Source organism: Macrobrachium rosenbergii, chromosome 2 (genome assembly GCF_040412425.1).
Source record: "Macrobrachium rosenbergii isolate ZJJX-2024 chromosome 2, ASM4041242v1, whole genome shotgun sequence".
NCBI lineage: Eukaryota > Metazoa > Arthropoda > Malacostraca > Decapoda > Palaemonidae > Macrobrachium > Macrobrachium rosenbergii.
Window position 1 is genome coordinate 63,029,006 of NC_089742.1, and position 14,966 is coordinate 63,043,971.

At 38.1% G+C, this 14,966-nt stretch overlaps 2 protein-coding genes across 2 annotated transcripts in view; one reads left to right on the plus strand and one right to left on the minus strand.

Moving 5' to 3' along the window:
* The window catches only part of LOC136849904 (oplophorus-luciferin 2-monooxygenase non-catalytic subunit-like), a 4,345-nt gene extending 2,583 nt beyond the window's left edge, over positions 1–1,762 (minus strand). Inside the window, exons 1-2 of the mRNA XM_067123419.1 lie at positions 1,720–1,762; positions 523–1,244 (exon numbers count right to left, since the gene is read on the minus strand). Coding sequence (XP_066979520.1) covers positions 523–1,213 — 691 coding nt within the window. The 5' untranslated portion in view covers positions 1,214–1,244; positions 1,720–1,762. The remainder of the gene's footprint in view (positions 1–522; positions 1,245–1,719) is intronic.
* Positions 1,763–4,545: 2,783 nt separating this feature from the next.
* Positions 4,546–14,966, plus strand: part of LOC136847834 (zinc finger protein 236-like) — a 137,236-nt gene continuing 126,815 nt past the window's right edge. The window contains 3 exon segments of the mRNA XM_067119784.1: positions 4,546–4,679; positions 9,791–9,944; positions 10,145–10,335. Coding sequence (XP_066975885.1) covers positions 9,812–9,944; positions 10,145–10,335 — 324 coding nt within the window. The 5' untranslated portion in view covers positions 4,546–4,679; positions 9,791–9,811.

Here is a 14,966-nt window from a genome sequence, read left to right on the forward strand (position 1 = left end):
GCATGCCGTTCTAATAAGATACTAAGTACTTTTCACCTTAGCTCTACTATTATTAATATCTAACATCATCTTTGCTACCAAAAGACATTCTTTGTGCTTTAATGTCGAGTTAATAAAAAAAAAAACATGAAAGACAAAAGACAAACGAAAGAAACTCCGCTGTTGTACAATGGAGCAAGAAGAAGGCAGTCTGAAGAATGTAAGCATTGTAAACAGTAGCTTTTCAGGAAGACCGGCACCTTGACTTGCTATCAAAGTACAGGTATGTTTTCCTTTCTTAATGCTGATTTTTCTGGTTACTGGCATATTTATAAAACCAGTCTCTTAATCCATGTCTGGACCCTTGATTAGGCCACTGTTTGCGTGACAGCTGTCGTTTCATACATTTGCCTATCCTACTTTTTCTTAAAGTGACAAAATGAACACACAACAAGAAACATACTATATAGCCTACACATGAAGTCATGCGGTCATTTTTTTATCGTGATTTTCAAGAGAAACTGAAAGAGAACTAAAGCTTACCTGATGATAATTCCGTTATAGAGCAGTGCTGCAGAGAGATGATCTCGAGTGATGGCAAACCTTTAGTGGCTTCGGACGGTATATGCTCAAAATCATTTCCATCGAGAAAGAGAGTTCTCAACGAGTATGAGATGAGCTCAGGAAACACCGTAAAAGAATTTCGTTGCACGCTGAGGTATGATAGCCTAGGGAACAGGGTAAAATCAAAGCTGGGAGAAGACCACAGTTTGTTGTCATTCAGTCGCAAGGATTCTAAAGTGGCCTGGCTGTGTTCCAGAGCGTTGACTTCGATTTCATTCAGGGAGCAGTTGTTTATGTTTATTTCTGCAAATGATGCGTTTCCCAAGACCCCTCCGCCGAGCACTCTTAAGTGTTCGTTGTTTTTTATTATCAGTTTTTGAAATTTGTAAAATGGAAACTTCTGACTAAAGATGTGCCTTAATTCTTCCTCACTTTGAATATGCGAGCAGTCCATGTCCATAGAGTAATCCTCATTGACGGTGCACTCGCAAGGATCGATGTCACTCGGATAAGGACATGGGATATAATCGGGTGCCTCTATATGTGTGTGAATGGGCTGCTGCAATGCCCTCAGTGCGGAACCACTTGAAACAGCGCTGGTTCCAGCAACTCCCCAGAAGTGAACCAGCACTTGAACCGCGAACAGGTAACTCACGGAGATGATGTTCATCTTTTTGGAAATTGTTTTTGAAGAATTGAGGCTGAAACAACAAAATTAAAATTTTCGTTAATGTTGACGAAGGGAATTTTAATTTAAGCATTAACTGGAATGGTATTGCCTCTCAAGAGGGTAGTTTATTAGACAGCGTTAAGCATCTTTTGAGAGGCATTTGGGAGGTAAAACTATTTTAACTTAGGTTTTCAGTCTGTTAAACACTGAATATCCCTGAAAGTGAGATGACCTTGCATGACTTATCATGGCATCATTTGTGCATTGAATTTTTCCCGCAAAACGCATCACAAATAAATATCCGTTCGTTAATAATTCAGTTAAAAGTAAAAAAAAAAAAAAAGCGTGAGAATTAAGAAATTTTAATCTGTAATTTTATCTCCAACAAATTTCTATTTACATCAGGTCATCAGATTATAGCTAGCTGTAAACTTTTTAGCTGGAAAATGTCTATTGTTGAAAATAACCAAAACATTTTTCACTACACTGCAGTAACAACTCTTTACCTGCCTTGCTGATTCTAGGAAAGCCGAATGTTGCCGCCGTGGCAAATCATTCACTGATAAAGGTGAGCTGATAAAAATCCAACATCACTGAGAAATTACTCACCTGCTCAGATCAACAAAGTTTGCGTGTATGAGAGAGAGAGAGAGAGAGAGAGAGAGAGAGAGAGAGAGAGAGAGAGAGCTTTCGGAGGGAAAAGGGTAAACATTATACATCGAACCAGGGTTCTCTGGCGAGACGTGTTATGGGTGTATTTTGTTACTCATATTCAATGATATTTCCATTGTACCTATGACATTTACAGAAGAATAAGTATCATTAAAAATACTTCTAGTTAATGTCTCTCTTTTTTATCGTTTTGTCACAACTGCCATGTACCAAGTCATTTTAAAAAGTCGTCACGTAGCCTCATTTGTTGGTAAAGCCCAGATCTTGTGAATTATAATATCGTTCCAATTGATTTTCTCTCATACAAGTTTATTTGTGATTGTTACGGTATCAGTGACACCTGGTCGGTTCGACTTTTCACATTATGCCCTTCCTAACGTAAATAGAACGATAACATCAACACAGCTGACACATAAGGCTGGCAAAATTTCCACCATGGGTAAACATTAAAATAGAAAATAAAAAGAAAGATATAATTTTACTTTGTCCAAATACTCGAACTTCTGTGACATCACCTTCGGCAACACTTATCCTAAAATTAACAGTCAATCATTGCTTACTGCACGCTGAGTATTATAAGTTTTTTTTTTTTACCTCTATAAGCCATTAAATCATGCATTCGTTATCAGCTCGGAAAATGCCCCTAGTCTCACATTAATCGGCTCGGCTTATCAACTGCCTTTGTAGAGTCAACTTTCCATTATTCTGAGTGCCCATCCGTCTTATATGCTAAGCATATGACCAACCATTAATTTTTCACCTATTTGTCAGAATGTAGATTGTTAGAGGCAAACCAAATCTGCCATTTTGAGGAGTGTTAGTTTCAGCATTGGAAAAATAAATGAATCAAGTAGTTTACGATTTACTAATAGAATGAAAGAAATATTCGACTTATTTTTCTTCAAATCAAATCTGTCATTAATTTATCCATGGCTGAGACATATAATAAATAAATAAAAAATAAAATGAACAGTAATTTCGTTATTCCAAATGAATCTCTTTGACTGACATTTTTCTTGCATGATGTAATTAGTTGCGTAGCCCTCGGCAGAACACGCACCACAGAATTTATATCCAGTGTTTTATTTTTTCATCTGGTATATTTGCATATATATATGTATATACATATATATGCACACAAGTATATATATAAATATATATAATGGGGTACCAACTCTCAGTTCTCGGATAGCACTGCTGGGCCAGCGTTCGAGACCCCGGCCGGCCAATGAAGAATTAGAGGAATTTATTTCTGGTGATAGAAATTCATTTCTCGGCATAATGTGGTTCGGATTCCACAATAAGCTGTAGGTCCCATTGCTAGGTAACCAATTGGTTCTTAGCCACGTAAAATAAGTCTAATCCTTCGGGCCAGCCCCAGGAGAACTATTAATCAGCTCAGTGGTCTAATTAAACTAAGCTATACTTCTTTACATTATACTCACATATACATGAGTTTTGATTTTGCATTATTTATATATATATATATATATATATATATATATATATATATATATATATATATATATATATATATATATATATATATATATATATATATATATATATATATATATATATATATATATATATATATATATATATATGAAGGTAAAAAACCCATAAAGCACTGTTTGAATGTTGCGATCATATATTTCAGTACTTCCTTCTGTGCCACTGTTCACTGGTAAAATATGGACAGATGATATGATACAAAAGTATATATACAAAACATATGTACTGCAGGTGGCCAGTGGGAGAGTCAAACGCTGGGCCAACAGCGTGCTAGCCGAGAGGTCTACCCACCCCTCCTATGAAGAACTAGGTGTTTCAGAAAATACGACCACCAGACGCATCACCAGACGGGAGTTAATGAAGCCAAAAATCACAAGGGAATACCTTAATTTCCATCCTTCCTGGGTCAATGGCCACCTGCATACCAACGGAGACTTACTGCCGCACCTACATATATCTTGTACATATACTCTTGTATCATATCATCTGTCCATATTTTACCAGTGAACAGGGGCACAGAAGGAAGTGCTCAAAACATATGGTTGCAACGTTCAAACAGTGTTTTATGGACCTTTTTTATCTTCATATTATACTGTTGTATTACAGTAAAAGACATACATTCATATATATATATATATATATATATATATATATATATATATATATATATATATATATATATATATATATACCGATGAAAGAAAACTACTAGTCTCCCCTTTTTCTGTCAAGTTGTATGTTTATCCGTCTATTTCCCTATATTTCATGGCCTACAGCCCTACATGCTCAACTTATTTGAGGTATTATCGTGATCCAGAGTTCTGAATATAATGAAGTCCAACAATGTGTCATGGAATCAAAATTTTTAGGCATTCAACAAAATATCTGAAGTGGTGCAATCTCACTCGGTGCTGAAACACATCAGGGTAGTTAAATTGGTCACTTTATTGGAGAAAAGATCGTATTATTAGTACGAATTACTGCCAGCAATTGGTAACATTAACAGAAATCCATAAAATTCTCTTTCTCTACATTTCTATTAGAGTGTTCTTGATGTTATTATGTTTACTGCACAGAAATAAAGCTTGCAATCATCACAAAGCCAGTGTGAAAGTAGAAGTCAAATGTACCGCTAAATATACGTCACATGCAAGAGTGACGTCACGAACGGGAACGTAGAACCGCCATTGCACTTTGCGCTTCAACACAAAACAAGGGAAATTTCAACAGAAAATCATCAATACATCCCATATCATAGAAAAATTAAACTTCAGCTAAGGTGAGCAAGTAAAAATATACCAATAACACATGTTAACGTTGTCAAATAGGCCTTGTGTAGAGTTACGATGAAGTTGACACTGGGTACTACATAACCGCGGAATGATACTTTGTTTGGAGAAAAACAAAACATGATTTAGATCTGTCACAGCCTCTAGCGGCTGTCGGAATACATATAGAATCTGGGAAAATGAAATGGCTAATTACATATGTCTGTGATGGAATCTTGTTTATGTCGTTACCATACCGGTTTGCGTTCCTTTTTGAAGCATTGTAACGAGACTAATATGGGTACAGGTGCGGTAGATGCCATCACTGAGGTGGCCTACGGTGCCAGGCCAAAGTTGTCTTATGCCTATGGGGTGCAAGACTACCCTGGTTTGGCTAAGGGCGACCAAAAGATCCTCCTTTTAACATTTAATCTCGCACGTTAACGTCGACGCACTAATTACTTAAGGTCATGCTCAGTTGTATGAGAACTAGGCTAAGCCTATGCTAATGAACTTGGGACCTAACACCACATATATCGATACCTATCCTATAGGCTTGTTCAGGTTAATTTTAGCAGTACCTTATACAGTATTTGGCAAGTGGGTAAAACTACAGGGTAACTCTTCACGGACCTTTACCTTGGAAATTGATATTTCCTTTACTTTTAGGCTAGTGTCGCTGAAGAAGGTGTAGTTTGTTGTCGGTCAATTATTATTAACCTCATATCTACCCAATATGGTCGGGGACCCTTTGGGAATGAGGAGTTTTGGAAACTGTTGAACCAGTATGTTGTTGTAATGGAATGGTTCCGCGCATGAGCAAGCCATTAGGGAGCTATGTTGAAGAAGGGATTGGCTTGGGAAACCCATTGTAAAAGGAATTGTACTAACTTAGCGTACCTTAACCTAACCTAACTTAGCAGGCTGTGTTACTTAGTTGGGAGCCCCCTCCCCAAACTCCCAGTTGAGGAAACTCCACTTTACACCAAAAGCTCTCCTATAATACTGCAGATGTGCAGTAGCATTCCAGGATGCCCAGCGAACAACTTCTGAGGTTAATTACAGTTGACCGACAAATAATATTGTAAATTCTTAGTAAGCAACCAAAATACTATGGGGAAAAATCAATTTCCAAAGTAATACCTGATGTGGAGCTCTTGCTTAGTTCTACCATGATTTTTCCTATAGCTTTAGTGTTGCTGATGAAGGAGGTGGTGTGGTTTATTGTCGTCGGTCAAGTATTATTAACCTCTTATCTACCCAACATGGTTGAGGACCCTTTGGGAACGCTGGGTTTTTGGGTGGGAGAAAGACTGGACTGCCATGTTGTTATGGAATGGTTCCACACATGCACAAGTCATTAGGGAGCTATATGCTCAAGAAGGGATTGGCTAAGGAAACATTGTAAAAGGAACTACTGTATGCTAACCTAACGAACCCTAGCCTGACCTAACCTAGCAGGTCGTGTTACTTCATCGGGGGCCACAGCTTAGTGAAGGGAACTCCACTTTTTACCAAAAGCTCCCCTGTAAAACTGCGTCATGCTCAATAGCATTCCAGGTTGACCAGCATACAAAAACATACTAGTTCTGATGTTAATTACAGTCATCCAACAAAACATAATGGTAAGCAACCAAAATACTACAGAAAGTCAATTTCCAAGGTAATACCCAATGCGGAGCAACCCCATAGTTCTACCAACAAGCAGTTTATTGGTTTGGGTTACTGGTAAAACTACAGGGTAACTCCACACAGACTATTGCCTTGGAAATTGATTTTTCCCATACTTTTAGTGTTGCTGATGAAGGAGGAGGTGTTGTTTATTGTTGGTCAATTAATATTTAATCTCATATCTACTCAGCATGGTTGGGGACCCTTTGGGAACACAGGGTTTTGGGTGGGGGAAATCATTGGGAGAAAGACCTGACTGCCATGTTGTTGTGGAATGGGTCCGCACATGTGCAAGTCATTAGGGAGTCATATGTTCAGGAAGGGATTGGTTAAGGAAACCTATTATAAAAGGAACTATACTGACTTAACCTAACCTAACCTGGCAGACCGTGTTACATAGCCTGGGGGGCAGAGCACCCTGATGAAGGAAACTCCACTTTTTACCAAAAGTGCCGCTGTAAGACTGCATCATGCACAGTAGCATTCCAGGATGGCCACCATACAAAAACATATCAGTTCGGACATTAATTATGGGTTAATTACAGTCGACCGACAAGAAATTACAGTAAATTGTTAACAAGCAACCAAAATACTATAGGAAAAGTCAATTTCTAAGGTAATACCCGACACGGAGCAATCCCATAGTTCTACTGGGTTACTACCCCACATTTATAGCCTTTCGGGTGATTCACTCCATTATGAATTATGGCACTGTTAGGCTACTAGTGAGATGTAAGCACAGTTTACTTGTTGGGATAGGCCTTTGGTGGTAGGCTAGGTGTCAGGTTTTATCACCTTGTATCTCTTTAGGGTGATAGTGCTGTCAGTGCACGTCATGCGGTGTGCTGTAGATATTCCATATAGGGTACCTCTGTTCATATTTTTCTTCCATCATACTTTCCATCCTCTCGTAACAATTGCTTCATAGCGCAACTGTGAGGTTTTCTTTCTATTACACCTTTAAAACCTTTTTGCTCTCAATCTCCCTTTCAGCACTGAATGACCTTACAGGTCCTAATGTGTGTTCATTGGCCTAAATTTTATATTCCATTCCACTTCCCTAGGGTTGATCTTCAGTTGGCCAAACTGTTTAGGTTACAAAGCTGTATGAGTGACGGAATTGTAAGTTAACCATGTCACATGTGCCTAGATCATGGTACTGTATTTAAAGGACTCTCCAATGTATTGTGCTCCAAACTATATTGAGAAATGGACAATAAATCCAGTATCCTAGGGAGACTGTGTAAATAATGTACATATTTGAATATGAAAAATTGTTTAAATACTAGCCTATACATCATATTTGAATATGAAAAATTTATTACCAGGGATAGTTTTTCTAATTGGTTGCCTTGCCTATTGTACATTTTACACCACCATTGTTCAGGGACACTGCTTTTGTTCCTGTGGAATACAGTCCATATCACTGGGACCTGGAAACGGTTATGGAAACATAAGGTGGTTAGTTGTGCTAGTTGAGGGAGTTTTTTACTCGCCTACAGTAGACCACCACATTTTCTTCAGCTGTCTTGAAGGGTAGGCTTTTGCACTGTGCTCTGTCTGATCTGTAATTTGAAACTGTTCTTTAATGTGTGTGTTGGTTTTCAACTTGGGTGTAAAGAACATAAGCAGGTGTTTGGCTGCTCTATGTTGTCTATGTTTGTGTATCCCAACAGGTTTTTCGTTCTGCAAGGGTAGGTCTTGCAGCCCTGAGTTTTCCTGCAAGGTGTGTGCTGGCTGGTCTATTTTGCAGAGGAAGAGGTTAGGCACAAAACAGAGGAAGGCTAAAAGATGTTTAATACTGTCTTTAGGGACAGTCTCCTCCCCCCCTTGATACTACCAAATCTTTTTGGCCTTTTCCTTTTGCACTGCCCTCCTTTCCCCTCCTCTTCTCATCCTCCTCTAGCTTGGTCTGAAGGTAGGTGACCAGCACATGGTCTCTGGTAATCACAACCAAGGTGAGCTTCCCAAGCTCTTCTCAAGTGAGATTGCAGATCGAGATAATTCACCACTTACTGTAGTTTTGTTGGATGTTATAGGTATATTCAAATTATCTTTCTTTCACCGTACTCCTGGACTGCTTCCTGTAGAGGGGTTGTACTGTCAGTGCACCACATGTAGTAGGCATTACTGTGCTTAAGGTTCTTTGCAGCATCCCTTCGACCTCTAGCTGCAACCCCTTTCATTCCTTTTACTGTACCTCTGCCCATATTCTCTTTTTTCCATCTTACTTTCCACCTCTTTTTCCATCTTACTATCCACCCTCTCCAAACAGTTGTTTCAACATTATTTTCAGCCCTGAATGACCTGATAGGCCTCAGCACTTGGCCTTTGGCCTAAATTGTACATTCCAGTTCCAGTGAATTGCTTCAGTTAAGGCATCCGTTTTTCCTGTTGCCGCTGTTTTTCCCATTACGGAGCACAGAGCCATTGAGCCTCCGGTAGTGATCATCCTGCCTGTGGGAGATAACTCCTCAGAAGCTTCCTCAACCATATTGTCTGCTGTAACTAAAAAGAGCAAGACTCAGGAATGGAGTAAGGTGCAGAAACACAGGCACTTACTGGACTTTGAGTAAGCGCCTTCCCTCACCAAGGGTTGGCAGCAGTTTTTGCTTACCTGCTTGCGAGCCATATGGGGTCTGTTGTCAGAGGGTTGCCATTAGGTTTTCTGAGCATGCTGAGAACCCCATGTATTCCTGTCCTTTCCAGACTCAAGGATTGTCCCAGACTTTTTTTGTATGTGCCGCAGGAGAGGTACATAGGGAGGCATTGGTACTACCTCCTCTGTTGATGTATGTGCTTTCTGTACCATGTGCATGTAGAGGAAGGGTTCACATGTGACAAGTCACAGCTGGGTAACATGGTGACCTGTTTGCACATTAACTTGCAGGCCTTTGAGGTGTTCATGGTTTATCCATAAGACCTGATGTGACCTCTTCTCTGTAGGCATTACTGTACCTTCAAGCCCTATCAATTCTTGCATCTCAATGCCAAATTTTATTGGGTTTGCTGGAGCCATTGGTGCCTGCTCATTATCATGACTATGAACATGGCATATCTGAATGGAGATTCAGCTTGCTAGTCGAGAGACTATCCTCCCACTTAACGGGCAAATCTTTTTCATAAAAGACAACCGTTTCTATTTCCATAGGAACAAGTACCAAATTCTTAAAGTAATTTGTGTTTTTTGTAGATATACAAGCTATATTCTTTTATGATATTCCCACATCAACTACCCCACCTCGTCCCAGATGTGGAAGGAAAAGTTCTTTATGTAACCATATAAGAGTCAGACAGTATATCTCAGGGTTGAGAGAAGACATAATACTTCTTTGAAGAATAACTTAATGCTAATAGTCCTTATGTAATGTGAAAATTATTTGAGATTTTGCTGTTTTTTAGAGAGAATATGTAATACTGTACTGTGTACTAATTTCTTGTTTATTGTTAGAATCTCTTCAGGTAACAAATCATGGAGGTGGGTGAGGTAACTAGCTCAGATCTTGGTGCTGGAACAGTAGTAGTTGGAGATGATGGTGAGCTACAGTATGAGCTTACCCAGTCTGCTGGATCTTTCTTGGCAAATTCACACATTGTATCTCAAGGTGAGTACATGTGATATAACTTTAAGGTTAATGGTGTGTAGCACAGTAGTTTAGACCTTCATAGCTCTTTGGCTTTCTTGTATCTGTATGAATAGTTGACAGTTTTCTATACATTTTTGGCTTTCAAGAATAATAAGACTGGTTGTTGTTTCTGTCCTAATAGAATACACTGATTCTTTATGAAAGCGTTCTCTTTACAGGTACCATAACTGATCCAAATGGAACTATGCTGTCTTTACCTATTCAGCTAGTACAGTTACATGATCCTGGAGGGGACTCTAGTGTGGGTCGAAATTCAGGTATATCCAGTGGATCACCAGCCTTCAGCGGGAATGTGATCATAAAAGCTAATCCAGATGGCACAAGAGCTTACTTTTTGGAACCATCAGAGGTTAGTATGGTTCTGCTGTATTTTTTATTCACCTGTTTTTGTTTCTTTAATTTGGCTGTCTCTGTACACACATTTAACAAAAGACTTATCTTGCAATATTCAGTCAGAATACTAGCAACAAACCTTATGTTAGGTGTGCATGTGTTTGTGTGCGTGTATGTGTGTGTAAGACAGCTGCGTGTATGATAGTCTTCATTCTTTGTTAGACTATGATAGTGTGCAGAATGTTTTACTCTCCCAGTGTCCTTTGTCTGTTGTGGAATAGTTCTTGTAATGCTATCTTCAGTTACATGGGTTTTAATGTGTATCATTATTATTCCTTAATATCTTTGCTCTTTTGTTATCATGGTTGTTCATTTGGATAAGTCATAATTATGGTTCAGTATTTATTGCCTTTTTTGTGTACTTATTAACTTTTCAACCCTTTGGTTGATGAAGAATTTTGTCCAGGTACTCGAGGTTAGACATGGTAAAGTTGTATCTTGACACTGAAGATACTCTTAATATGGTTTGCTTTTTTGTGATGACAGCCCCTGTTGGCTTAAAGGTTCTTGATAAGAGCTTAGTATAGTGCCTTGTGATTAGCTGAGGATGGACATGGATAAGAAACTTACTGAAAGAAATAATAGGAGCACCTGTTTTCTACTTTTATCATTTTCCCTTGGAAAAGGGCTTCGATGATTTTGAACTAAGATTACTTGTAAAATGTACATTTTTAGTCTCACAGGTTCTTAATTTAATTCTTTATAGTGTTCCCGTCTGCAACATGAGTTTGTTTAACTTTGCAACTTAGGATAAGGAAGTTTGGCAGCAAGTGTCAGATGTCAATTGAAGTTAGGGCTTTTTGGAGGCATGAAGCTCTGCAGAATTGAAATGAGTGTCTGTTATTCATTAGCAGTGGTTTCTTTGACTTGCACAACCATAAAGGTTCAGTTGGGTAATTTGTTTGAAGTATTTTGACTTTGTAGGACCTCTACAAGGTACCAGCAAAGAATTGTTTAGACTTCAGGGGTGTTTAGGACTGCATGTGGATCAGATGTACATTTTGGAATGTCAGCTGTGGATGCAAGAATGCTCTCAAGCTAGGTACACATGTTTTTATTTGTTTCCACAGTGGATGTTATATAGATGTAGTATATTGTCAGAATGTATAAGGCTGATATGTATCTGTTTACGATGAGATTTGTAAATTGTTTCATTTGTCATTGTTTGTTTGATATGCTGGAAGCTACTTGATGAAGATGATGTTTATGCTCCCAATTTAGAGTGATGTTAATATAGATTTTTTAAATTTTTATTGGATCATGTTTTTGGGGTTTTATGTTCATAAATTTTATTTTTAGAATGAACAATTCAGGATAGCTGGGAATTTATCCTTTCATTCATCTGAATACAAAATTATGGAGATCTTAAGGTTTCAGTTGTGCATTATTATGAAAAGAAAATGAACCATCAAAGTTTTTCTTCGTGAGATGGGAGTTCCAGTCCCAAAATTTTATATTCATACTTTATCTAGACCTTCAGTATGGTGGTGGGGCCGCTTTGGAAGGAACAGAAGGTCTTATTGAGGCTGTCATTTCTTACCAATGAATTCTGTAAAGGTAAAATATCTGTGTTGCAGATGTGAAGGCCAAAATCCATGCCATAACAGGTATTTGAAGTATGATGTTCATTGCATCAATAAGCTGGCTTCAACTCTTTTTCATTGTATGTGGAAGGGTCTGTGACAATGTACACTCGGCAAGAAAAGTGAAGATACAGTTTTCTTTAGATTTCGTTCATCGAATTTTAATTTTTTTCTTACAGGAAACATATAATCTCGGTAAATTTACTCTAGAATATGAAAATACAATGCAAATTATATCATTTATGTTAAATCTGCAAATCAAAAACGTTCAGATACTTAAAAACACCATGCATGTCCGAAGTAATCAGAATTTCTCAGATGACTTCGTTCATAGAGATCTAAAAGATAGTGTATGGATATCTCGGTGTAGTACTTTTTATCAGAACAGCAATATTTACTCGTTTTCCGTTATGAACAGGCTTATTATTGCATCATCATACGAGGTAATGATAATTTCTTTAATTTTTACAGATTCATATTTGTATTTCACGGTGTTATGGGTCAGCTGAAATTAATGGCAGTAAATGTTGTGACAGCTAGGCAGGTTGACCTAATCTATTTAAATCCACAAGAGCGTTCTCTATGATGTGTGGAGTACCGCGTTAACTTCGCATTGAAAACACAAGTAACTGGATGTTTCTTAACGTTGCCATAGTCTCTCTCTCTCTCTCTCTCTCTCTCTCTCTCTCTCTCTCTCTCTCTCTCTCTCTCTCTCTCTCTCCATTGCTAAAACATACTGTACAAATATAGTATCGCTCAATCTCTAAAAGAAAAAGAATAATGAAATGAGTAGCTCTACATGTAGGCCTAGGCTTACATAACAGCAACTCTCTCTCTCTCTCTCTCTCTCTCTCTCTCTCTCTCTCTCTCTCTCTCTCTCTCCATTGCTAAAACACACTGTACATATATAGTATCGCTCAGTCTCTAAAAGAAAAAGAATAATGAAATGAGTAGCTCTACATGTAGGCCTAGGCTTACACAACAGCAACTCTCTCTCTCTCTCTCTCTCTCTCTCTCTCTCTCTCTCTCTCTCTCTCTCTCTCTCTCTCTCTCTCTCTCTCTCTCTCCATTGCTAAAACATACTATACAAATATAGTCTCGCTCAATCTCTAAAAGAAAAAAAATAATAAATGAGCAGCTCTACATATAGACCTAGGCTTACACAACAGCAACTTTCTCTCTCTCTCCATAACATTGCATTCGTTCCTTTATTGTTCCCCAAGTTTTTCATTGGGCATTGCTCAAATTTAACTCTTGATTTCATTATGGAAGATCGTGTTTCCGATTATGCAAGCATTCCGTTCATTGTGGTGTCATAAATTCATATGTGCAAGGTTACTTCGTAGATTATGTGGAAAAATGTTTACTTTGCTCAGAACTGTCGCTGCAAAGTACAACTTGAACGAATACTGTAAAGCTTACTACTGCATTTAGTATCAATGATTTCAGAACCGTAGAATATGACTGAAAGTTATAGGTCAAGCAAAAAACAAACACAATAAGACTGAAGCTCCTCCCCTTTCTAAAGTTGCCAGATGCCTCATTATTTAGCAATATATGTCCGAAGATTAAAAAAACTGTATCTTCACTTTTCTTGCCGAGTGTACAAGAAGACTATTTTCCTAAGATGTATCTCTGGATGGCAAAGATGATATGCAATTTATTTGTTAGAACCCTTCCCACCTTCCACCTCCCACCCTTATGTAAAAGGTTTGATTTTGCAAAGTTAAATCTTCAGAGATCTCATTGATCACAAGCGCAAATTTTCCTCATACCCTAGTTATGCTGGTAGTGAGGGGCAACATAAGAAGGGGCAGGTGAAAGTGTGAAGGTACAAATTGGATTTGGCAATAAAAGTGGTTGTTGTATGTAAACTTCCAATACTGTGCCATGCAACTTGGCTGGAAATTTCGTGCATCTCACTCACTTTGTGCAGATGCCAGTCTAAATAGACAGTCCCCTTATGTAAACTTTTTTTAAGGGTGGGTGCATTGGAGATGAAAAGTGTTTTGAAGTGAGTGAGATATCATATGAATATGGTTTGAGACTGCTCAAAGGCACCTCTTTCTCAAAACTCAGGCACGTCCTTTGTAGCTCATTACAGCAGCTCAAGTTCAGATCCCAGATTTTGAAAACTTAATAGAACTGACTGGTAACCATTGATCACTGAAACTGAAATGGGAGAGAACCTCAAAGAGGTAGAGGGCCATTTTGTTTCAGACATATTTGAGAGTTAAAACTCTTAAAATATTTGTTAGTTGGTCAAAAGAACAGTGGTTACTATAAGTTTCTAGGTGGTACAGTGAACATTTGTCAGCCTCTAAGGATATGGCATCTTCCTCAGCAAAATAAGTCTAAAACAAAGTGGCCCTCTACCTCTTTGAGGTTCTCTCCCATTTCAGTTTCAGCAAACAAGGGTTACCAGTTGGCTCTATCAAGGTTTCAGTCTAGGGAACACAAAAATTGAGTCTTCTCTAACCTAGCTGTGAAACTCTTACATTGCTTACCAGTGGTACTAATCCATATGCATTGCAGTCAAGTGCAATTACAACATTATCCTTGAGCAAGCAAAACCATGAAAACACTTCAGCTGGCTTCAGTTCAAGACTTAAGTCACAAGACTTAAGTCAGAATACAATATGTGAATGCTAAGTAAATATCATAACCATACCAGACCAAAATAGTATAGAAAACTTAATACTAGATAAGTCAAAATACAGTATATAAATGCTAAGTGAAATTCATAACTTCCCAAAGCAAAATGGTATAGAAAACTAAATACTAATAACTTTTACTCAAAGGAAAAAATAAACATTGAACATAGACTGTTCAAGCAAAGGTTAACCTGAAGTTTAGAAGGTGTAACCCTCAAGACTTGTAGGCAACAGCCTAGCAAAGCAGCAACACCAAATGGTTATGGATTTTATTGTAATAAAACACCTATGATAAGCATAGATAACTAAAATGTGAAACAAATTTTCACAGGTATGTTCGCTAGGACAAG